The 24,673-nt window shown below is 35.8% G+C and overlaps 2 protein-coding genes across 2 annotated transcripts; one reads left to right on the top strand and one right to left on the bottom strand.

Annotated features, from left to right (window-relative positions):
• Nucleotides 1-2,555: 2,555 nt before the first annotated feature.
• On the top strand, nucleotides 2,556-9,602 carry LOC118733285 (fatty acyl-CoA reductase wat; the record flags this gene model as incomplete). The annotated part of the gene is given in 11 exon segments (XM_036462627.1): nucleotides 2,556-3,129; nucleotides 3,211-3,338; nucleotides 3,437-3,742; nucleotides 3,802-3,890; nucleotides 6,812-6,921; nucleotides 8,071-8,162; nucleotides 8,164-8,276; nucleotides 8,346-8,520; nucleotides 8,597-8,787; nucleotides 8,868-9,017; nucleotides 9,421-9,602. Coding segments are annotated over 11 exon segments (1,497 nt in total). The 3' UTR covers nucleotides 9,512-9,602.
• A 2,793-nt stretch (nucleotides 9,603-12,395) lies between these two features.
• Nucleotides 12,396-18,684, bottom strand: LOC118733284 (monocarboxylate transporter 12). Its single transcript, XM_036462626.1, has 5 exons — nucleotides 18,028-18,684; nucleotides 13,756-13,875; nucleotides 13,132-13,685; nucleotides 12,784-12,940; nucleotides 12,396-12,481 (listed from the first exon to the last, which is right to left on the bottom strand). Coding segments are annotated over exons 1-5 (972 nt in total). The 5' UTR covers nucleotides 18,167-18,684; the 3' UTR covers nucleotides 12,396-12,479.
• Nucleotides 18,685-24,673: the final 5,989 nt, after the last annotated feature.

The raw sequence follows: 24,673 nt of genomic DNA, 5'->3' as shown, positions 1-24,673 counted from the left end.
TCATACCGCTTATCTCTGGAACCGCTTATGCTAACTTTATGGAATTTGACACAGCTATTTATGATATCAATAATGTACTTATGGCGAAAAATGGTAGATGATGGGAAGGGGGGTGTAGCACCGCCCATACTAACTGCAATTCTCATATCGCTTATCGCTGGAACCGCTAATGCTTACGTCCTGAAATCTAACACAGCAATATATGTTGTCAATACCGTAATTATGGCGAAGAGTGGTGGATTTTGGAAAAGGGGCGTGGCACCGCCCATACAAAGTGAAATTCTCATATCGGTTATCTATGGAACTACTTATAAAATTATGGAATTTTATACACCTACATTTATACACATATACAATCGCAAGAATCATTCAATTGGGAACCATTGAAGATTTTAAAATCGCATTGAAGGATTGTTGTTTTGTGCAAAAGGTTTAGAAGGATCAGTGTGTTTGTCTTCCAATAGGCGGCGCAGGGATTGAGAGCTATCCTAAAAAGTCATATTTATGATCAGATTTGTTTCACTTTTAGAACACATATTATTAACATAAAATTTGGGGTAAATTTTAGCCCAGTCGTATGATGAATAAATATTGGGCTCTGGCCCAGTCTTGATAAAAGCCCGTGTGAAACCGCCGTTAGAGAAGGAAATACTATCTTTTGTTGTAAACCTTCAAGATACTTTCTCAACCGTTAACGATTCTGATAAAAAAAATAAGAGAGTTTATATAGATGAGGGCAATTTCCAAGACGCTCTCAGAAAAATATAATGGAAAAACTTATTTACAGTCTGAATTGGTATATGTTTGACATATTAGTCAGTGATGTACATCTCATCTATGCATACAAATACATATCGTCGTTTAAAGTACAAAACCGCGTATCGTCATTGTGCAAAACCGCGTAACTGACATTGGCTTCCAAAAATTGGATTTGCTCACACAAGCTCCTGGCTCAATCCTTAACCATTCGTCCTGAAATATACTAGCCAGAAATGCGATTGCTTTATAAAAAAGGGAACCATTTTGAAATATGAGTGTTTTTACGCTCTAGAAAATAATTTCTACAACTTCACATACGCGGTTTTGCATTTTGCTGATGCGCGGTTTTGCATTTTGTTTATACGCGGTTTTGCACTTTAAGCGACGATATGCTTATTTTTTATAAATGAAAACCGAGGTTCCTTTTTCGGTCTTTTTTCAAAAGCTACTGAAGAAATTTGGAGGAGACTTGGTAGAATTAGCATTAATCAATCCGGTATTAACATTCATAATTCGATTTTAAGTTTTCCTGTAAATTTGCTATAAATTATGCTGGTGGACTTCAAAATAGTAATTCGCATAAAGGGGTTAGTATTGATGACAGGTAAAATTCAAAAGTGTATGAAAAAATATGTCGAATTTCGACGACTGGGCGATATTAGTATATATAAATAATCAAATCCACGCCCGGAATAAAACACAGCAGTTCCCTCTCCTTCACTCATTTTGAATCGTCCGTGAAGAAAAGGTTTATGGTGTCATGGAGTTCTTTCTTCCACGCGTTTTTTGCTTTTTTTTAAGTTGGACACTTTTCAAAAGCGGCATAAGGAACAGACGGCTAACTCACGTAAATTACTTTGATAAATTGACCTCTTTGTAAACTGTATTCTGTGCGAATTCCCCTAGTGAATTCTTTTTTCAACCAGGTCTATAGAATATAGGCCATCAGAATGTTGCGTAACGACTCAGATAAACATACATACATAGTTCCGAAGCCTTGGCAAACCCTCCGACCTTTTGATGTACAAGTATATGTATATTATGTCTTTTTTTGCGCTGGTCAAGCACTAAGCAAAAGTGTAGGCTCCAAAATATTACTATTATTATCATACAAAGGCAAAATAGACCATTAGTAATCGAATGACTAATGTGTAGATCCAATACGTGAATCGTAAGGATAGGGTCCATGTCTTACAGTGTTTTTTTTTTTTTTGCAAGCGTATAAAGAATTAGGGGCCTCTTCCTCTCTTTCACATTTAACCTCCACACCAAACTACTGTCCAATAATCGATATTTCGTAAATGGCCCTTACTTTGACTGGGAACCAGGATGGAATCTTATAAATTCCTGTTATTGCGTACATCATATTTACAATGATTATCGCACGAAAATCTGCGAGTGTTGCTCCTATCCAAACCATATTATCGCCAGATTTGGAGTCCGAATAATGAATGAAAAGCTGCCTGCCTAGAGAGGCAGTCGCACTTGCCGAAATATTCTACTGGTTTCAGAACAAACGTGATAGATGCGGAAAAAAAATTTCCTTCTGGGACTTAAAATATTTAGGCTAAAGTAATTTATTTGTGTGGCAACAAAGTGGGGAAATACAAAAAAATCATAAATTTTATAGATTTGAGTCTAATGAGAGACCGGGAATTTAAACAATCAATTAATTGGGAAATATTGGTTTTGCTTTGCTTTATAATGTTTGGGAATATTTGTTCATATGAAATTCGCGATAGGGCCGAATAAATAAGGGTCACCCTAATCTATACCGCATACATACTGTGTAAACTTTTATGCAAATTTTGAGTCCACTAATGCCTTCGGACTTTGTGGAACATGTTGTTGTACTAAAACATCTACCTACATAGGTGTGCGCACTCGCATTTTTAGTGGTATTTTTGTTGCTAATTTATGCTCATTTTATTTTTATGTTAATATGTAATACCCAAAATTTTCTAATACTCGTCTCGTAAAACGAAATCAATTGAAAATACATGCGTGCGATACAGCAAATGTACAGCCAAAAAATAAGCAAATCACACCATTCAAAAACACCACTATCAAAAGTATTTGGATTTAAGAATTAATTTAAAAACAAAATGCAAATTGTTTGGAACGCTCATTGAACGTATGAACCGGGGTTGGACAATTATATTATTCCAGAATTAACACATAGTAGCGGAGTAGACTTCAACGTACGCGGTTGCGAGCAGTCGAAAGCAAAAAGGACGCGCGCACCCTGCAACAAGTTTCAAAATTAGTTTAAAGGATTTTCTGTTTCAGTTTATTAGAACACCAAAAACGCTTACAAAATGATACACGTATTCTATGCAGATACTGAAGTTTTCGTAACGGGCGGCTCAGGTGGGTAGCAGCGAAAAGTGTGCAGTTAATCAAAGGAACATTTACAAATTTTTGTGTGCGTTCCTTTTTTTATGGAAATAGGCGCCGTTGGCAAAGCGCTGATTGAAAAGCTGCTACGCTCATGTAATGTGCGTAAAGTCTATGTGCTGCTGCGTACAAAGAAAAATTTCACCATTGAACAGCGTATGGAGAAATTGAAGAAGGCAAAGGTGCGGAATCTACGTCAAATGTTTACATATACACTACATATTTATATGTATAAAATATTTTAAAAAAAAGATATTATAAAAACAAAAATTCCTATTAGGTGTTCAAAGTATTAAACGCCACCAAGCCACACATGCTGGATCGGCTGGTGCCCATTCCGGGCGATGCAGCATTGCCAAATTTGGGCATTTCACCAGAGCATACCGCTCTAATGGAAAATGTTTCGATTGTCTTTCACTGTGCCGCAACTGTACGCTTCGACGAACCATTGCGGGTGGCCTTGAAGCTAAATGTGGGTGGCACCTTGGAGGCATTGCTGTTTGCTGAAAAGCTGAAGAATTTAAAGATTTTCATGCACGTCTCCACTTTTTACAGTAATCCGTATTTGAAGCGAGTAGAGCCGAAGGTAAGGCCAGCAGTAGTTGTTGCTGTTAAACTGCAATTATGAAATTATAAAATTTTCAGATTTATGAATCACCACTTGATTGGAAAATGTGTTTGGAAATGTTGAAGGATAATAGCGAACGAGAGTATTTGGATATCCTGACAAGAAAGTGAGTAATGAAGGAAAAAAAAAAAAGAAATGGGAACAAATTGAGGCTTTTAGAATGCTGGTATTGGTAATGCAATGTTCCATGCACCGGTTTCCTTAAGTCTTACTTCTACAATAATCGCTGCTCGCCGAGCAATTCGATCAAGCGAACAATTCTGCCCCTTTTTAACCGACTTCCAAAAAAGGAGGAGGTTATCAGTTCGTAGGAATATTTTTTTTTTTTTCATTTTTTTATGTATGTTACCGCATAACTTTGGACCACGTCAACCGATTTCGATAATCTGGTTTAGATCCGATCATTGTATCATGAAATATATATATATATTGTAAGTTAACCCTTCGTCTGACACATGAGCCCAGCCAGGCCTTTTCCATTTTCAGATTACAAAAAATTGCACTTTAAATAAAGCTATAGGCTTGAAATTTCAGGTAGCTTACTAAAGTTTAGTGAATTACCAATCTGTAACAAAATCATGTTGGTATCATATATATAAAGCTAGATATATAGACATGTTGATTAAGACATCACATTCGTAACACATGGGTCTGGCTGGACCCACATACATATATTCCTATGTAATTTTTACCTAAAATGAAGGAATGCAGCCGTTTTTCAAAGTGTTCTTTTGAATTTTTGAACTATCATGGCAATAGATGATTTGTATTTTTACCTAAAAAGAAGGAATGCAACCGTTTTGCAAAGTTTTCTTTTGAATTTTTTTAATTATCATTGCAAGATATGATTTGCATTTTTACCTGATATGAAGGAATGCAACCGGCATTCTTCGGGAAACAAATAAATGTGAGTACAAAAATAAATATTTTCTCTTTCGCAAACTTTTCTATAAAAATCTTTATGAAATTAAATTCTTGTGGATAATCCATTGCTTTTCATAGCAATTTTCACTCGTTTGGCCATGCTCTAAATTGAGTTTTCTATGATTTCGCTTGAAATATTACTTTATTATAATTTTACTCGCCTCCAAAGCTCTTCTATGCTACTCGGAGCTCGCTTGCGCTATGCTAATCCTCTCTTGACCACAGCGCTCAATTTTTCGATGGTGCTGAGGTCTGGGATTTGTGTTGGCCACTGCGTTACGTGAAAATTTTGCTCAAGCAGCCGGCGGTGTCGAATATTTTCAGAATCCTTTGGATCTCCGTCCTGCTGGCAAACAACTTCTTCCTCAGGGTTTGCGCTTTTGTTTACAATGTCCGGCAAATTTGTTCTGAGGATATGTTCATTATTTCTTTTATATTAACCAATGGCACCAAATGCCAGCAAGTAAATTATCCCAAGGCACTGAAATTTTGTAAAAGTCACCAGAATTGGAGCTTTTGAGCTGAAAATGGGTAATATGGTCCGATGGAGCGAAAATTAATTGTTCCCAAAGCGATAAAAAATAATATTTTTGGGAAAGACCTCATCAACATCTTCAAAAACACCATGCCAAGAAAAATGTCTCACATGGTGGCCAGCATAAATCCCAGACCTAAAAGATTACGAAAAATTTAGCACTGTGGTCAAGAGAAGATTAGCATAGCACAAGCGAGCTCCAGTAACATTGAAGAGCTTTGGAGGCAAGTAAAATTATAATGGGGTAATATTCCAAGCAAAATCATAGAAAACTCAGTAGAGAGCATTCCCAGACGTATGAAAATCGCTACTAAGAACAAGGGAGTCTCCACAATCCTCTTGATATATACATCCTAAAATTTCAAAACAAAGTTCAAAACTGAGTGAATAGAGTTGCCTTGCATTTTTGCTGTGAATTGCTTGTTAGTTTTTTTGTATACTAGGCTTTATTCACTAGAGAATAAGGACAAATTGCTGAAAATTTCAAAACAATCCGCTTATTATTAAAAAAGTTATGTTACAGTAAGTAATAAAATGTCGAACATGCACTCGGTTTTGATCGCCAGTGTATTTAAATAATAAAATATAAGCTACTATTGTCGCAATTAATTATTTTCAAAAGAAAGCTGTAAAATTAAATAAATATTTGAATAACATACAATAAATAAGTTTAACTAAACAAATGTTGCACATAATTTCTATATAAATGCATACAATTTGCATGTGGGTCCAGCCAGACTCATGCGTACCGAATGTGCCAATCGAAACATGTGTCTGACGGAGAGTTAAAATGATTTTAACATTTTGAACAGGGGCAATCCCCTTAAAATATATTTTCGAAATAAATCGTTTTTGAACTTTTTTCGTTTGACGTCTGCGTTGATGTAATATTTTTTTTTTACCTTATTAATTAATTGATTTTAACTTTCAAAAAGGAAGCAACCATCTTTCAAATAATCCGGGCTATAATCTATCTGTATGTTTTATTTTATTTAAATACGTCCAGCCGTTTTAGCGTGAGAGAGCAACAAACATACTCAAACGCTCACTCTCTCACTAACTTTCACATTTATAATAGGAGTACTCATACAACGTGATAAACTGCCGATAAACGTGATAAAATTATAAATTCCATACAAATTCATAATTTTTCACGTTTATCGGCAGTTTGGGACTTTAGATGAATACCCCTAATATTAATATGTAGGATGCATGATAAAAAGCACTACAATGTAGAGGACTACATATCTGCAGCTCTCAAGAAAAACGAAAAATTCATATAAAATGACGCATAAGAAAAGGAAAAAAACAATTTCTAACCATAAAACTTTCTTAATCTCCATAAAAAATGCTCCGTATTTTAATGGCCACAATTGGCCATCTTTGCCTCATTTGCTTCTGTTTTTCCCAAGCCAGGAAATCCAGCAAAGTAGGACGTTGAGATAACCCAGTGATGCTTACGCTTCACTTATCCATACACTAAATATGCAATTATGTTTGTGTATTTATTTTTTTTAATCAATTATATACATACATACATACACACATAAGTATTGTTTCCATTTCAGATTAATTATCGGCTTCCCGAACACCTACACATTCACTAAAAACCTTGCTGAGAGCGTAGTCAATGACTTTCGGAATCGAATACCAGTTGCTATATACAGACCGTCTATAGGTAAAGAATTACAAAAATAACTTCATGAATACATACATACGTTCATATGCTACATACATACACTTATTCGTCGATGTGGGTAATGCGTTAGTGAGTAGGTACTAAGGCAAAGGTTGACGATCAAGTGTTACATTTAATTAACTAATGTTGGTGTTAAAAAAAAATTGTTTACACACGTATGTATGTATGTATGTATGTGGAGCCAACAAAACTAAAATGCTACGGACTTAAACCTCGAGTGCTCAATAGGACTGTCCACCAGTATCAGTACATATATTTGAGGATTTTTTTAGGCCACACTTCTATTCATTTGGAGCATTTCGGCGACGAAAATTTAGCATGGCGATTGTCAGAATCTCACTGTAGTGTTTTCCAACCGAAGTAATGGCAATAACAGAAGATAAATTTGGTTAAAAATGACGATATATTCTGAGCTGGCATAAAACCCTCATAATCACATAACACCTGCTATATAAAGATTGCAGACGGACTATGTATAGATGAGCTTGCTTTCGAGGAACTACGTTACAAACGATCTAGGCAAGAAGCGAACAAATTGTTCTTTGAGAACTCAGCGCAAGGAAAACGAGTCCCACTATTCTGCTGTAAGGGCTTAGGTTAAGTGAAGTTAAGGTGCTGTTTTACAAAAACTGGCCAGTTTATTAGTATTACAACGTACTATAATGTAAATTATTAAATTTAAGAAAAACTAACAGTCCAGGCTCTAAGAAGATAAACTTGTTTAGGGACAACCTATCCTTTGCTTTTGAAGGTTATCCTTTTAAGTCTGTCGCATGACAAAAACAACTACACCTTTTGGCGCTGCCAACGTAAACGTACTAAAGATAATCTACCTAGCACCTGAGCTGGTTACACTAGTTACGGAAATCTAGACAATTTCCGGCCGGGACGTTATACATTCAGTGAAAGCAACAGAAGAATCGAGGAAGCTTTAATTGACCACATGACCTTATCACGTCGCTTAACGCTGTTTGGAGAAGAGGAGAACACACATCATGAATTTTAAAAATATATAAAATTTAAACACACAATGTTAAATTTTGGGTTTTATGTAACTTTCAGAAATCGACAGTTCAAAAGAAGACGAAGAATTAAAAATATACTACTTTCCATTCAAATTTTTTGCAGTTCTTCAAGCTCTCACCGATCCCATACCCGGTTTTCCACCCACCATGATGGGTGCTATAGGACTTTTTGTGCTGGTCGGTGCTGGTATTTTAAAAAACAGTCTTCATGTCATACACTTTGCGATTCGATATCACCCCGCAAGATGTTGGTATTAAAACAATGATGTACTACGCCTACCGCGCTGCCAATGAGTATAGTGAGCGAAAGTAAGAACGTTAAAAGAAAACAAAAAAATACTAAAAGGTAGTAGTAAGTCTCGCAATTCTCTCTTTCAGAGCAATTAAGGATGCACCTGTTTATATGTCATCGTCATCGCAACACTCATTTCACACCTTCTATCAAATGTGTCACGTAATGGAGAACGGTCTGTGGTATAAGGCGGCTTTCGAAAAGAACTTTATGCTGCCCGGTTGCCACTACACAGACAATCGTTTCGTATATAAATTTATTGTAAGTTTTGAAATTCAGGTGTAGGCAATTTTTAGCGACTACTATGAAGACATATTTGATTTTCAAATCTCTACAGGTGTTTACTAAGCAGATATTGCCTGCCATGTTGGCGGATGGCCTAATAAAGCTCTCCGGGCGTAAACCAATACTTATGGGCATTGTACGTAAAGCCTACATCTCACTGGAGGTAATGAAACCCTTCCTCTTTAATACCTACGATAGTCCGGGTATGTCTCATGAAGATGATTTGATTGCGGCTACAGAAGGGTTAGTCTTGCGAGCTATGCAAACTTAAAAAAAAAAAAAACATTTTGTAAGCAATATAAAACTTTTCAAACTGATTACAGCACCGAATTCGATCTGATACAAGATGTGTCACGTGCCAAAACCGATGAAGGATTGATTGACATTTGTACAACCATGATTTTCTCCATGCGCGAATATTTACTAAATGAAGATCCAAAAACTATTCCAATTGCACAGAAGCGCTTACGCATGTATGTGTGGATAGTCTACTACTATACAGTACTGTTCAGATAAAAGTTACCACTGCATTAGTGGTGGCAGAATATTTTACTTCGGTTGATTTAATGTCTAATACAACAAACACCATATAAATCCACATTTTAAATCGTGTACAGAAGTTATACAAGCTAAACAAATTTTCACCAAAATTTCAAAGCTTTTATTCAGAACTTTAGAAGATTTTTTGGTATACAGTTTTATAGCCCAGTAATTCTCTTGCATATACTTTTATAAAAAAAAACTAACATTAAGCAATCCAAAGAAATATATTCTGCCATCAGTATATGCAGTGGTACTTTTTTCTGAACACTACTATATAAATATTATAATTGAAATATTTTTCTCACATACATAAATTTTTGTATTCCACTTTAGTAAACGCTTGGTCTACAACATTCTACGTGCGATTGTCGCTTATTACATACTGCGTTGGTTCTACGGCCTACTGGTTAGCTATATATATTGAAGGAAATGCATAAGTGCTGATATAGTATATGGAAGTGTCATTTTATAAGTGTAATTTTTCTAAGAAAACCTACACTTCTTACAAACTTTAATCTGAAAGATTTTTTTCTTCGAGGACTTCATAATTTGCGTGTTAAGTTTATTCGGTGCCACATCTTTAAACTCCTAACTTTGCGTGGTTTAAAGTAGGCATAATAATAATTTCGGGAATGCTTGGTACAAAAAATACAGTGCTAGGCTAACAAATTATAGAGAAAATTCTACATTTAGAATTTTAAAAAATATATTTTTTTGGTTCAATACAAGGCATATTGATAGGTAGTATTATTAGATCAACTGTTCTGATTTTTCCAAATTATTTGCCCTCTAAAATGTCAAATATTGTATATTATAATTTTTCCGCAAAAATTCTTAATTGGAAAAATGTATTTTGATGCAAACCTTTGTTCATAAAAAGTAGCGATTAAAAACCATATTTTGCAACGTTCGCTTTACTCAAAAGTACAAACGCTGATTATTGTTCCTTAAAAGAATGGATACATTTTCTGGGAGCAAAAAAATCACCAAGAAAGAAAGTTGCACAACTTTTTTATTTCAATAATTTTTTTTTTTAATTTTTTTATATTTCGCATGGCCCACTATAATACTTTAATAAAAAAAAAGCTTTTTCAAACTTTAAATACCACAAGCAAAAACAAAGTACACGTAAATGTTATTTGTGCTCTAATGCTATTACCTGTTTCATATGCCTTGATTGAATATCTAATGCCGAATTTCCACTAGGCATTGAAATGATGAATAATGGGTGCGATTTATAAATTACCATGTGGAAACAATTAAAGACAGGTCTTCTTAATGCAATGGTACCAGTCTTTTTTAATGCCCAACTTTGTCATTAAAATTTGTGTCAGTTATAAAAAAATTGAGATTTGCGCGCACCGCTTACCACTACACTACAGTGGCCGCCAGTGTCAGTTAATGTCTAGTGGAAATCCGGCATTACGGTTGTCGTAATCTACTACTAACAATAATAGTAATAAATAAATACATTCAGAAGGGAGAATAACCTATCCGGTAGCTTGAAGGAATTCTTTAAGTCAGACAACTAAGCTCCGGCGTTACATTGGGTAAGCACTAGGGTATTCGATTATTCGCCTTTCCGAAACCGGTTTACGAGTTATTCGCAAAATTGAAATTTGAAAAAGGTTCCCGAATTTGAAATTAAGAAAAATTCGGATAAACTGGTTTTATTTTGCAAAGTTTTCATACAGTGAAAATGCTTATGTTGGTATGAAGTCATGACTAAAAATTACAATAAACCTATTAACAGTAAAGATAGCTTTTATTAAAAAAAGAGGAAAGCAAAAGAAGTTCAAAGTTTTTTATATCAAAAGTAAAACAACTAAAAATCAGTGAAAAATTCACGTTTGGTATTTTTTTAATTTTTGAATACTTCATTGCATATTTTCGGGCTTGTTTCGGATTCGAGTAGTGCTCTTGCCGCCGTAGCCGAGTGCTTAAATGTGCTTATTGCCGCACGGAGGTCCGTGTTTCAACAGCAAAAAAAATTACTTCGGAGGTGGAGTAAAAATGCTGAATTTGAGGAAAAGCTCGATCAAGCTCGTAGAAAACGTTTAATCGTCAAACATTCGTTTATTGGAATCAAGTATGATACACTGTTCATCCTTAAATAACCTAGGATATAATTTTAAAACTATTTAGGGGTTTCCCTTAAACATAATATCGGATAGTCAGCCTTTCTGTCGCCTACCCAAGTGCTATACGGCAGAGCTTCCAAGAAGTTGGGGTAACACTCAGTTTCCAGCCCAATGGCGGATGTTAAAAGGTAAAAAGCAACTCTGGAGATTTTAAACGGCGAATAAGCAGTCGTAGACTTATACTCCTCAGAAACGAAAACCGCATCTATCCAGAACCTAGAACATGACACCCTCCAAAGTGCTGTACTTATTTGGATCAACAACTGATCGTCCGTTTAGGACCAGACCCAAAAACTTTGACAATTTCCTTTTTTCTTTGCGAGGTTGCGCCAGTTGTACCCCGAATTCATACAGGTTCTTCTGCACTTGGTTCTTCCATTGTGTTCGTGGGAGCATTTTTGTTCGTTGTCCAGCCATGGGTGCTAAGACGAAGGATCTTTTCATCGGAGCCTCGTCATTAGGCAGAAGTTAAAACCCAATTTTTGAGAAAAAGTCAAAGAATTTTCGAAAATAAAACTCAAAATATTTACAAAAAAAATTAAAAGATTTTTGCTTCTGAAATGAATCCCCTCAAAATTAGCAGCTCTTTCGATGCAGCATTCTACATACATATCACAATTGCACTAGTCTTACAAGTCTTGAACATCTTCATTAATCTACTTCTGAACTACGTGCGAGAATGTTCAAATAGATTTTGGATGCCCGAATAAAGAGAAAATTATAATGGAAAGCAAATCGTGCAAAAATTGTTGGTATCAGATTAAGTTTTGATATCGAAAGATTGATACTCGTTTCATATATAAGTTTAGCGACTGCTGTACAGTGGATGCTACATAAGTAAAATAACTAAGTAATGGAATAATTTATAGTAAAAAAAAATGCTTCTACCCACCTGACTTTGGCTGCCACGTGCGGCATGCCGCACCGAACCATAACGCTTTGTTATACCCGTGCCGGAAATATCGGTACGTGAGGCCGTGTACTCCGGTATGTTGAGTAGAGAACCCTAGAAAACCAGTAAAGAGTAAGCAAAAAACTGTATTGTCCAATACTAAATATATACTACTCGCACTTACCTGATATAGGATATCCGGCCGATACATTGTGCCACTGCCCCAGTTCTCATGCGGCGGCTCTAAGCGATCCAAATGCGGCTGACTACGATGACGCACCATATCCGTGCTGCTGGTGCTCTGTGCGCTAGTCGGGTCTGGGGTTTTGCCATTTGCACCATTGCTCACAGTCTGGTTGTTCTACACAAAAATGAGAAATTTGCATGTAAGCTACACTTGAAGATACAAATAAACTTAAAGGATAAGTGACATCAACAACATTCATGTAGGTAAGGGGGTAGGCAGGGTGTTAGCTTTTGGTTAAAATAATATTTGCGTACCAAACACCGCTGAGGGTGTGTAAGCTTGACTGGTGGGAGAGGTTTTTTTTTTGTTTTGTATCAGAGCGTGCTTGGATTACGTGCAGAGAGAAAAGTATGTATTTATGTTTACATGTAGTATGTTTGTATGTAGGTAAAATGCTAGCGTGCTTGGACACATACATACATTTGCGTATAGCAGGAAAGTATGGTCTGTTTGATTTATATGGGAATCGTCTGACGGTGTTGGGAACGAACTACATTTTACTTGCGCTAACAGCATTGTCAAGTCGAGCGAGAGCATCCGGCAATGCGCCAAGGAGGGACGCAGCTGTCGCAACTGTGCCGCGTATGTGTGTTGGACGAACGCGCAGCAAACAATGAGAATAAGTAGAATAAAATCGAATTAGAATATTTGTATGCGAGAAGCTTTCTAAGAATTTTGACCCACCCAAATACTAAAGATTTGCAATATTTTCAATTAAACAAAAACCACTCCTATTTACTACGACCAATCCCATTCCCACTTACATTATTGCTATTGAAACCATGTCCCACGCTGTTTGAGCGACACAGCGCCTGCGCCACTGGCAACTGCAAATACTGATCTCCGCCATCCGCAGCTGATTTTAGCGGTTTCAGCTCTGCACTCGTTGTGTGATTATCAATAATGCTGGATTTCTTCACTTTTTCTGGTTTTGGTGGTTCCAATGGTCGAAAGAGCGCACCGAAGATAATGCAATTCAATACAATGCCACCAATGATGAGCATCGCACCACGCCAACCAAACGAACCGATCAGATGTTCGGTGAGCGGTGCAAATACGAACGTACCAAAGCCGGAACCACACACCGCAATGCCGGTGGCTAGCGAACGTTTCGCTTCGAACCATGTTGTCACACTTACAATGGCCGGCAGATAAATGAGTCCCAGACCAAAGCCGGTGCCGATGCCAATTGTGAAAATGAGTGTTAGCACATTTTGTGCAAATATGCTGGCAACGATGCAGGCGGCGGCAAATATGGAACCGGCTATGGTGACTGCGCGACAGCCGTAGCGATTGACGAAGGACGAAGAAATGGGACCTGAAACGGTGAGGGATAGAAGATAGGTATTTATATTTTCGATATGATTATTTTATGCACTTGTACTTACCCGAAGCATAGGTAACGCCCACCATGATGGACACTATCCAAGCTGTGTAGCCTTTGCCTTCATTAAAGTAACTGAGAAACTCATTATAGAAGAGACCGAAAGAGTATGTCATACCATCCGCTGTGGGCAAAAAATAGAAAAAATAATTTTAGTGTTTGTGGTACAAAAAATTTAAGAGGTTGAAACGAGGAGGTGGGCAAAATTTTTAATCTGATAAAAATCACTATTTTCAAAGCTCTACTTTGATTACTCAGTTTGAGTTGACAGGTACTTGAAATAGTCTACTGAAGCCACTGCTAATTAATACGTATTCAAATAAGTTAATTAATTAGTTTGGAGGATGGTGCCGTGCGTGGTCCCGCTACGTTAAACCCCGCCCAATGAAAACAAAAAACGTGCCTCGGATGTTACCACCATCTTTTAATGACGACTACGGCAAACCTATAAAGGACTATGATTTGAGGGAGGAAGTTACCTCTGTCCGACAAATTGATGTTCTCGCGAAGACAAAAGCAGACGGGGCAAGGAAAGAAATACGTGTGGTCGGTCTGCCACGTAAAGGCGCACAAATCGGTGTTGGATTTGTGGTGTAAGAGATGCTGTCGTCCACCCCAGTGGACAACGTTTAGCCACGATCCGAAGCAAAGCGATATTCTTCAACATCTTGCTCATCTGCACCCATGCCCGACAGAAGAGAAGGACGAAGCGTCCAAGGATCTCTTCTATAATCAAAATTATACTTGGAGATTTCAATACCAAGGTGAGCAAGGAAGGGATCTTTGGCGCGGCTGTCAGAAAATTTAGCGCCGACGACGAAACGTCCAATAACAAACTGAGGCTGATCAACTTCACCGGGCCAGAAACATGGAAGTATGTAGGACTAGGTTTCAGCATAAAAAGATCCACCTAGCTACATGGCTGTCTCCAGATAGGAAAACCGAGACCACAGAGCAAGAAAATCTCAACGGCGAAAAGCTGCAGTCACAGCTCTAACTTAGCTTTAAAATTTAATTTAGATATTACAGAATACGGATACGAGTAGGTGTCGATACTTTAGATTCGATATTTTTAAGATATCGATACTTTCTTTCGATACTATTTCCAAGTAAAAGTATTGATACCTGCATGGTATGGCTTCATCCCTAGTCCATCTTCGATTTGATAGAAAAAATAAAAAAAATTCAATAACGACTGTACTGGTTTTAAACCAGTTTTGGTTCGCACTCGAAGAAAATAATCCCACTATTGACTGGGCAATGTGCTATACTTAAGTAGACAGTATTTTTATCAACATTCTTATTGTTATCGAAATCAGACGGGATCAGTTGCCTAGTTTTGCAATTTCAGGAAAAGTGTAATGAAATAATAAGTGCAATATTGATAATAATACGAGTACATATATGGATAACACTATTTGAGTGAATTGAATAGGTTAATAAAAATCCGGTTGCATAGGACAGGGTATTAGTGCCTGAGGGCCATGACGATATTAGAGCTGGTAAAGTGGAATGCTTTAATAAGCGGGATATTAAATCAGATTGCTTTTAGAAAACTAATATGATTAGATTAAAATTTAAGAAATGGAATTAGTGAGTGAATGTGTTGATGAATTAATGTCGTAGTTAGCATTTTGTTGCAGTATATGTATTTATATACTTACTAAATAAGTATAGAAAATTTGGAATAGATTTTCTTTCTTTTTTACTGAAATAATATTTATGGAATAAAATACGGCCCAAAATCTGATGTAAAGATGTCTATGTACATGCTACATATTTAAATTTTTCGAAGCAATTGTTATGTGAGCCGCATAAAAGTCTAAAAATTATTGTTAAGTACCGAAGATCACTTAATACGTCTTTCGACTAGCTACCGATACCCGTTTAATTGAACAGATCGTTCAATTACAGAAATTATGCTAAATTGGACAACCGAATCAATTAAAAGAAAATTCATGAGTGCATTATTAAATTTAATGATAAATAAACTTTAAATGAAAAATTAAAAGGAATAGAAACATTTTATATTTATTGTTGTTCATACATAATTATGTATACTTGTTCTCACATTTTAAGAGATAATTGTTATAAAAAATAAAATAAACGTAAGGAATAATTAACCAGGGAAAACTGAAGATATATCTCTTTACAATGCCACACGTTTTATACCGGGAAACCAATCAACCGGGTTCAGTTATGCGGGAAAATTGAAATCGACGATTTAAAAACACAATAAATTAATAAAATTTTGTATGGAATTTTCGATATCAAACCACGAGTGATGCGGAATTAAACCGAAATATTTTACGCTTTGCTTTGGAAGGGCAACGTAGTTACATAGAGAGAGACATATCACACCCCAAATTAAAAGCAGTTACAATTCAAAACTTTTCCAGAATAATTTTTTCCCCCCATAAAATAAATAGTTCAGAGACCATATATATATGTATGTATCAAACGCCCGCCGAAATTTCTTATTCATCACCATATTCTTTAACTGGCAAAATACTACTAAGACTGTTTTTGTTTTGCTTGCATCGCTAGCTCATCATCAACAGGTTTTTGTCTCTACTGAATTTTTGGGATTTTTGAGTTGTGACTGTTTTTAATTTAGGGTGTGATATGTACATACCGAGCTTCTCCTTCGATTTGTGGTGTGCGTCTGGATGTTGTCATACAAAGAGGAGGGACCTACAGTTTTACACCGCCTCCGAACGGCAAATGGTTTCAATGAGAAGCTTTTTTCATGGCATACATTTGTGACAAAAAAAAATTTTTATAAAACGATGTGGGGAGTTATAATTCGATGGAATCCATCATATCGACCAAAAAGGGTAATTTTATGTTTATTAGTTACGACGTTTTGCATTTCAGCGACGATATGTTACTTTCTTGAAGTTGAGTCTCCTTTCTTGCGCACCAGAAGCCATCTATATCGTCTCCCTTCCTATGGTACAACTTCATCGAGATAGCCCGTTTACCGAGCCCATCATTAGATGTTTTACAGCCTGTTACATATATACATAAGTTATGAAGTACCGACGATACGACCCAGTTTTTCTCAAAGATCCATTTGTAAGTGTTGCATGTCCTTTTTTTCAGTTTTTTCTACGCTTCGCCATCATGAAAATTTGAGAAGTCGACCGTCATGCATAAGTAACTTCCATCGTACTAGAGATCTAAGAATTTTCTATACAGCCTTGATAGGAACAATTCAGGATTTTGTTTTTTATTATTGTAGAAACAAAACCAGTTTCAACACATTTTAATATGCTATCCAGTGGCGGTTCGATCAGATGATTGGCTTGGGTACATAAACACACAATAACAAATAACGAAAGCTAAACGGCCTCCATGTAATATGAATCATTACATGTTCTTCTAAGCTTGAAACAAAAAAAAAATTCTATTTTTTTTATGTACACTCTCAATGACACAATTAACTGAAAACTGCAATCGGTCGTGCAACAGAAAATGAAAGGAAGGCAAATAAGAAACATAAATGCGGCAAAGTAGTGCAAGTAAATAAATATATACGCACTATAATGCGATTTACTCAGCGATTACAAGCGTATTACGGTGTTAAATATTGCAGGAAGGAAAAATGCAAGCGAGGAGTAAACAAAGCCAAATGAAATCAATTAAATAAATAAGTTCTACTATCTGGCATCTAAAATGAGGCTTTGTAATCAATGAGCGCTTACTTCACAAAAAAAAAAAAATTTTTAAACTAAATGCTCTTAGTCTGCTTTTACATGTTTCTACTCCTACTTTCACGTCTATGAGTTATTAGGCGGGAAGGGTGAGAAGGGAGAGAAAGAATACACGCCACCCTTTGAAATGATGTAAAGAACCAAAAACTTTAGTTCAATAAATTTTAAAGCATGTAAAACACAGAAAAACTAAAACAGAATGAAACCAAATGAAGCTTTCAAGTACTTGAATTATGTAAATTGGGGCTTATCCCCCAATTCTGTGCACTAGACAAACTGGCAAGCTTGACTAATTATCTATAAATTTGCGCCTAAACTATGCTACAAAAATTTAATTTTAGGCCCTTTCAAAATGCACAACAAATTTAGCAAATACAGACAAATCTAATCGACATATCTTTAGGCGCAAATTTATTGACAAATAGTCAAGGTTGATTATTTGTCTAGCGACAATTTAAAGTAACTCATACGCCCTGACACCACCTATGCATGGATTACATTAAATAGAAAATATGTACTGCCTAATTTGTATGCTATTTACAAATTTTATTTATACTCACTTATAATATGTATCATAAAGGATCCGAAGACGACCATCCAACCCCAACCACCATCTGGTGGCACCGGCGTCAGCACATCCTCCACCAAATCACAGTTGCCATTTGCAGTTTTATTTTTGCGCGCTGGTGCATGTACCATTTTTGTGTTGGATAAAAATTATTTATATGCGAAATCAACTAAATAAAGGAATGTAGAGCACAGCTTTCAGCTGAAGCGGGACAAATTACGGTTGGTAAATGTGCAAAGGAAGCTTCCTGTGTTAATATACGTTATTCAGTCTGTCGAATATTTTCCCAACGACAAATTTCAAATTGCACCACTAAATCAACGAACAAATCAAATAAATTTATTTTGCGTGTTGCTGGCATGCAATTTGCACTTCTGTTTCTCTATTATCGATCAGCGATTGTTCAATTCCTTCTTCCAGCCATTCAAAATGCAATCACAGCTCTCTGCTTGACTTGACTTTTTGCCAAGTTATCATTGCTAATATTAATGTATGTAAATATATATTTTTGTATGTATGTATGTCAGCACTTTTCAGCAAATCTATTTGACTACTGTTGTGTGTTTGTCTTTTGATGTTGTCCTTTCACTCCTTCAAGCTTAGTGCTTTTTGCTGCTAGCTTCCAAGCGTTCTATTTGCATAGTTGCTCTTTCATCTGCAATTTAGAAATAGAAACAAAAACTTAGTTCAGGTTATGTAGTTATACTATATACATACATAAATAGATATGATTGCTGTAAGCATAAAATTGAGTGGCAATTAAGTTTGCTGCTCTTGTGAAAGTGAGAAAGTTAAATTTCTTTTGCCGTTGACAGCCTTAAAATGGCTGTTGTTTTTACTGACAAAATATATACACATGTATGTATGTACATGCATATGCAGGCAAGCGGGCCTTAACGGAAGAGACAACAATTTCTGAGGATATGGTTTTTAGCTCAGCAACCACTTCGAACTAACCTTATTGAAGGCATTGGGTTTAGCGAAAAAACCGAAAATTTTTGAAGATAGTCTTATGATTTGTGGCAAAAAGTAGCAAGTGTGGTCCGCTTTTGGTGAAAATTGTTACATGGAGTCCTAGTAATGAATACAGATTCTCATCTTTGTTATCAATGTAGAATTTAGCGAAATGCCTTTCACGCTAGGCTAGGGGGCGGATATGGTAAATGTCATCCGAATTATTGATTCTTATGTTTTAAAGACTAGCAAATGCTATCCAATACCGCAAAAATTTCAAATAAGATCTGCAGGCAAGCGTTCGGTTTATGTAAGATTAATGACAGGGACGCAGGCGGATTCTGCTGAATTTGTTTAGCTATTAGTTTAAAATGACCGCACGGTGCCACAAAAACTCTCCAGAGAGACGTAAAAAATACATAATATCAGAGATATATCCTTTACTCTGTAAGAATTCGGAAAAATTATGAGAACCTGATTTGGAGCAATCCTTGTATAATATTTAACTTGATAATGAAGATGAAGAAAAATTTATATATAAGTGCTCAGTCATACGACTTAGTAGGGCCGATCTGAAGCAGCAGATTAAAGTGCAAGTTGTACAAAAGTAAAAAGTGGCAGAAATGTCGATAGTAAAGAGTGTAATCTATTGAAAAATACTAACCAATTTTCCGTGGAATTTTGATTCGGATTGGTATTATTCACAGTTTTGAAATATATTCCAAGAAAGAAAAAATAAAAATTAGCTGTCAACACTTTCTTTTTTAAACATCTAGGATATCACTGACAAATTTAAAGGACCCTGAATGAAGCTAAAACTCAAAGATTTAAAAATTTTTTATGTGATTTTTGAAATGAACGACCGAAATTAGGCGGTATAGATATTTTAAAATTTTTATAATCAGTTATTGAATTTTTTTACTGAAAGGATTAAGAAAGTTTTATTTTAAAATTGTGATTCAACAATTTTTAATGAGCTTGAGGCCGTTTTTAATGATAAACTTACTGTGGAAAAGCAACAATAATTTGAAAAAATGGTAGAAGTGATAGCTATTTCGGAAATCACCACATTTCCTCATCAGACTTCTTTCAGTAGGCTTCGAACCGACGATCCCACGACTCAGCTACTGTGCTAAGTTCGCCTTGTAAATTATCGTTGCTTTTTTCCCACTTTTTCATTTGTTATGCCAACACAATCAAGCGCAGCTATTCCGCTGCAATTCACTTGATCATGTGGTTGCTGGTTTTGTTGGTTTTTGCTAATAATTCTATTTTTAGAATGCTTAACTTTTAGGTGTGCTCGTCCTTAAGTTATTTGTTTTTGTTATTTTATGGCCTTATAACAATTATATTCAACAATTTTTAATGAGCTTGGGGCCGTTTTTAATGAAAAACTTATTGTGTTAAAAATATACTGGTGTGGCCATAATTAATTTTGGACACGAAAATGGGCAAAATTACCCATAGCCCGATTGTGGAACGGGTACAGAGGACGACTTCTATGCTTATCAAGAGAGCACTGCACACTACACCCACCAAATCTCTTCAAGTATTATTAAATCTTCCACCGATGGATCTGTGCGGAAATGTCTGGCCGGTTGTAGGGCAGCCGGATAAATGTGATCCAGCCATAGAAAGCTATCAGATATGGGCACGCGAATAATCTACGACAACTAGATGATACCAGCCCTCTACTTTGTTTGGACAATAAAAGCTCCATAAGAATCAATGAGAAAAACGAATGGGATGGGGCGACAGACCTGAACCCAGGTTCGGCGGCTCTACATACAGATGGCTTCAAGCTAAACAAAAGAGTAGGTAGCGGTATTTACTCTAGTAAATTTGCACTAAGCTTCAGTCTATGTTTACCAGACCATTGTATGTAGCGTAGAGCAGAGCCAAACGCCATAATGAAGGGCCCTCGGCGGCTCCTTACTTTAGCCTCTCCAGACCGGCATATCACTATATATTCTGACGGCCAAGCTGCTAATTTCTAACGGAACAACATAAAAAGTAGCCACATAATGCAGAAGGATTCTCAACCTGCTGTTATCAGAATGCTCCTTGACTGTTTTATTTGTCCCTGGAGACAGAGTCCTTCCTGGTAACTGGATAGGCGATGGGCTAGAAAGGAGAGTGGCGAAAATATTCGACGTCAATTCTAACCTCCTGCAAACACAAATTAAAGGCCGAACTCATCGAGGAGGCAAATACCCGATGGCAGGTTGTGTAATGAATAACTGAAATAAAAATTGAGACCTAATGAAAGTTTGGTGGAAATTTTAATATTTTTCTGAAGTAGTTAAGTATGGAAAATCGGCCAAATCAGGGTACTACTATATCCAACTTCTATATAGGGCTTTAGAAAAAATAAAAATAAATCAAACCCCATGTTATATTATTTACTATCTACTGAAGTCGTTGTGCACCGCCCACTTATAATTCAATTAGTTTTTACACGCTACACAAAAATTTCTCAAATCAAAAGATGCTAATGCGCTGGATAGTGAAAGTTTAATTTTTCCCGTACAACAAAAGCTAAATAATATAGCGGATGATGAAATATCAAAACATTTTGCAAAGCAAACCCCCCAAAACTTTCCATTATGAGACCCGAGGTCAGATTGAATTAAAATGAGATGTTGCTTATCAGCCACACAGGGACTTTTATTCGCTATGCCGATCATTTTTAAAAACAATAAAAAAATTAATTTGAAAAATAATACTTTAAATAATATTCTAAGCTTAATTGAAGACTAATAATATATTTTAGCATAAACATGCTGCGTACAGTTATTAAATCAGCAACATTAAAAACGAAAATAGTTGATTAACCCGCTTTGACTAGAGTCATGCACATACATATATATTTACCAATACATATACATATGTACTATATATGCATGATGTTCGAACACGGCTTATCAGAGAGCTGAATAAATAAAATCAACAAATAATTTATTATAGCACGTGATATTCAAGACTTGCTGATAGTGGCTGTTACATAGCGATTTTGCACTTCTACTTTCTTACAAATTAAGATTTTCCGTACAATTTATACGTCAAAGCCATGCTTCTTCTTATCGCCGTTTTAAAATTATAAATAAACTAGCAAGCTACGTGGTGTTATGGAACTTTGTCACGTTTGGATGCTGGCGCAATAAAAACTAACTTGGCTCAATTAAAAAAAAATAATAAATAAATCAGCCTAATTCCATTTGCAATTAAATAAATATTTACCTTCTTGTCAATAAACTCCGTTTGTATAAATCCGGTTCAAGAAACCGAGTCAATCACGCACTACTGATCAGCTATACATAGAATCTCTTTATTAATGTGTTCAAAACTTAATTTCTAAATACAATCAGCGTCCGACCTTTGATGAACCGATTCGCAAAAACAATAGAGACAAAGGGAAAAATTACTGATAAGTAAGAAAACACACAGATACCTGTACCCATCTACGTACCCTGCAGAAAAATAATCATCTATTGTACAAAAGTAACGCACTTGTTGCTAGCTCTTTTCGGGATTTCTATAAAATATATAACTTGTAGTTAAGTACAAAAACTAACTAGTTGAAAAGTAATGGCTCCTGCAGACGTAATCGGGAGATTGTTTTCTATAAAAAGTTTCTATTTAAATATCCTCATACAAATTTTACCTTGAATACACTTTTTTCATTACAAATTAAATGAAGATCGAAATTTCGTATTATTATTTTGAAGCAATGTCTGACGGAGCTCGAATATGTGACCACTTACAGCTGAATATCTAAATAAATATGTAATGTTAAATAAAGTTAATAAATAAACAAGTAGAAACATTTAAAAGCATATTATTTTTCTTATCGATATTTTAGGTGGAAAAGTAGTTTGTTACAAGTTAGTTGGCATCTAATGCTATAGAAATTTAGTTAGATTTCTTCAAAGAAAATACGCAGCTAATAGCAAACCTTTAGTTCCCTCCTAATCACCTTCAAGTTAACTTCAAGTTAGATACATTTCCTGGAGGGCACGTACGTAATTATACATACATATGTACATGCATACATACTTATACACATGTAGCGAAATTATAAAATTTCAAGACAATAAAAATAGCTACAGCATACAAATGAGACTTGAAATGAAATTTATTTTGCTGTTTAATAAGTTAAGTGCTAAATCTGCCACCAACGTTGTAGTAAAGGAAATCGGATGTTTCATTATTTATTTGATGGCTCGGCCTCTATGCTCTTTGTTGTACTGATTCGTGTTTTTTATGTGTTGACTTCCAGTTCACCGATCACAGCGGCTCAAAATTTTGCGATCTCGTTTTTTCACCACCTTGGAGGAAAATAATCGCAGGGTAATCCTTCCTTTAGTCGCTCGTCATTGAGGTACTCATAACCAAACTACAGGAGTCCGATTATGATGCGATTGGTTACTCAGACGGGCTGGTGGTAATTATCTTAATAAACTGAGACGTTATGCCTACAGATCAGCGTGTGATATCGAAATGCTGCGCCAGTGAGGGCCTCAGCATAATAAATATAAGTGTAACCTTAGTAACATTTACATAATTGGACAGTGCTTCAATACCTTAATGTCTTGAAGTTACTCTCAATAAGAGAATTAGTTGGAATTCCAATCTGGACAAAACAATCAGTAAAGCCAGCCGATTCGTGTGGACATGCATTCAATTTTTTTGTCCTTACATGGAGTCTCAAACCCATATTAATAATAAAGCTGTAAAAGAGCTGTAAAGGCGATTATGTGGCCCTACTTATCAAAATAATATAAAGGAGAAAACTATTTTGGCAATAGGATGATCACATCCAAGCTAGTTAAGGAGTGTCCAGTAAATACGTCCATCCCACCCCAGCCAAAATCACGGTAACACTGTGCTAGGTACCAGGTTACTACGGGATCGAAGAAAACAAGGTCGACGAAGAGAAGACTATCGGCCATTGGGAGGCGCAACCACTTTACAAAAAAAAAAGATATGATTTATTTGGATACAATTAAGTTTTGTTCAAACGCATTTTTCATTTTTGAAACCAAACAATTCTGTTTACTTAGAATTGCCCCTTGCACAATACGAAATTCTTTCCTGGATTTCATGGTAAAATTGACCGAGATTGCATGAGCGCTTGTCAATGCATTCAGACACTTCGACACAGTTGAATTAATATCAAAAAGTGAAAGTGAAAGTTCAACTGCATTTAAATTGTTACACTGACACAATCAAAGCAGACAAAAAGTTATCTCGGCTATTCTTATCCAGTTATGCGATTAATATGGCCATTTAGTGATGTTGAAGAACCAAAAAAGATATTCTCAATTAAGGTACATATATATATGTGTGTAAGGCATGCGCAGCACAGTTACATAAATATGTACAGATAAACAAAAAGGCAATATAGCTTTTTATAATTCATTCAAAACACACTCGCAGCTGTAAGATGCCTCAGCGAATGCCGGCTACGAATTGATCATTCTGGAGCATCACGAAAATAATTATTTCATTGAACTTGTAATCAATAAAACGTTAATTGAGCTTTATATATGTACGTATGTATGTATGTTGTGGTGCGCATATGGGCATGTGTTATATTTATTTTCTGAAAAAGTGTCAATTACACCCTGGAAAAAAATTCGACTAATGCGTGGAGAATTCGCAAAGGTACTATGTATCTCTTA

The sequence above is a fragment of the Rhagoletis pomonella genome, unplaced genomic scaffold (genome assembly GCF_013731165.1).
Source record: "Rhagoletis pomonella isolate Grant_MI unplaced genomic scaffold, Rhpom_1.0 Rhpom_scaffold_00002, whole genome shotgun sequence".
Classification (NCBI taxonomy): domain Eukaryota; kingdom Metazoa; phylum Arthropoda; class Insecta; order Diptera; family Tephritidae; genus Rhagoletis; species Rhagoletis pomonella.
Note: the sequence above shows the minus strand (reverse complement) of the source record. Positions and strands in the feature narration are given on the sequence as shown.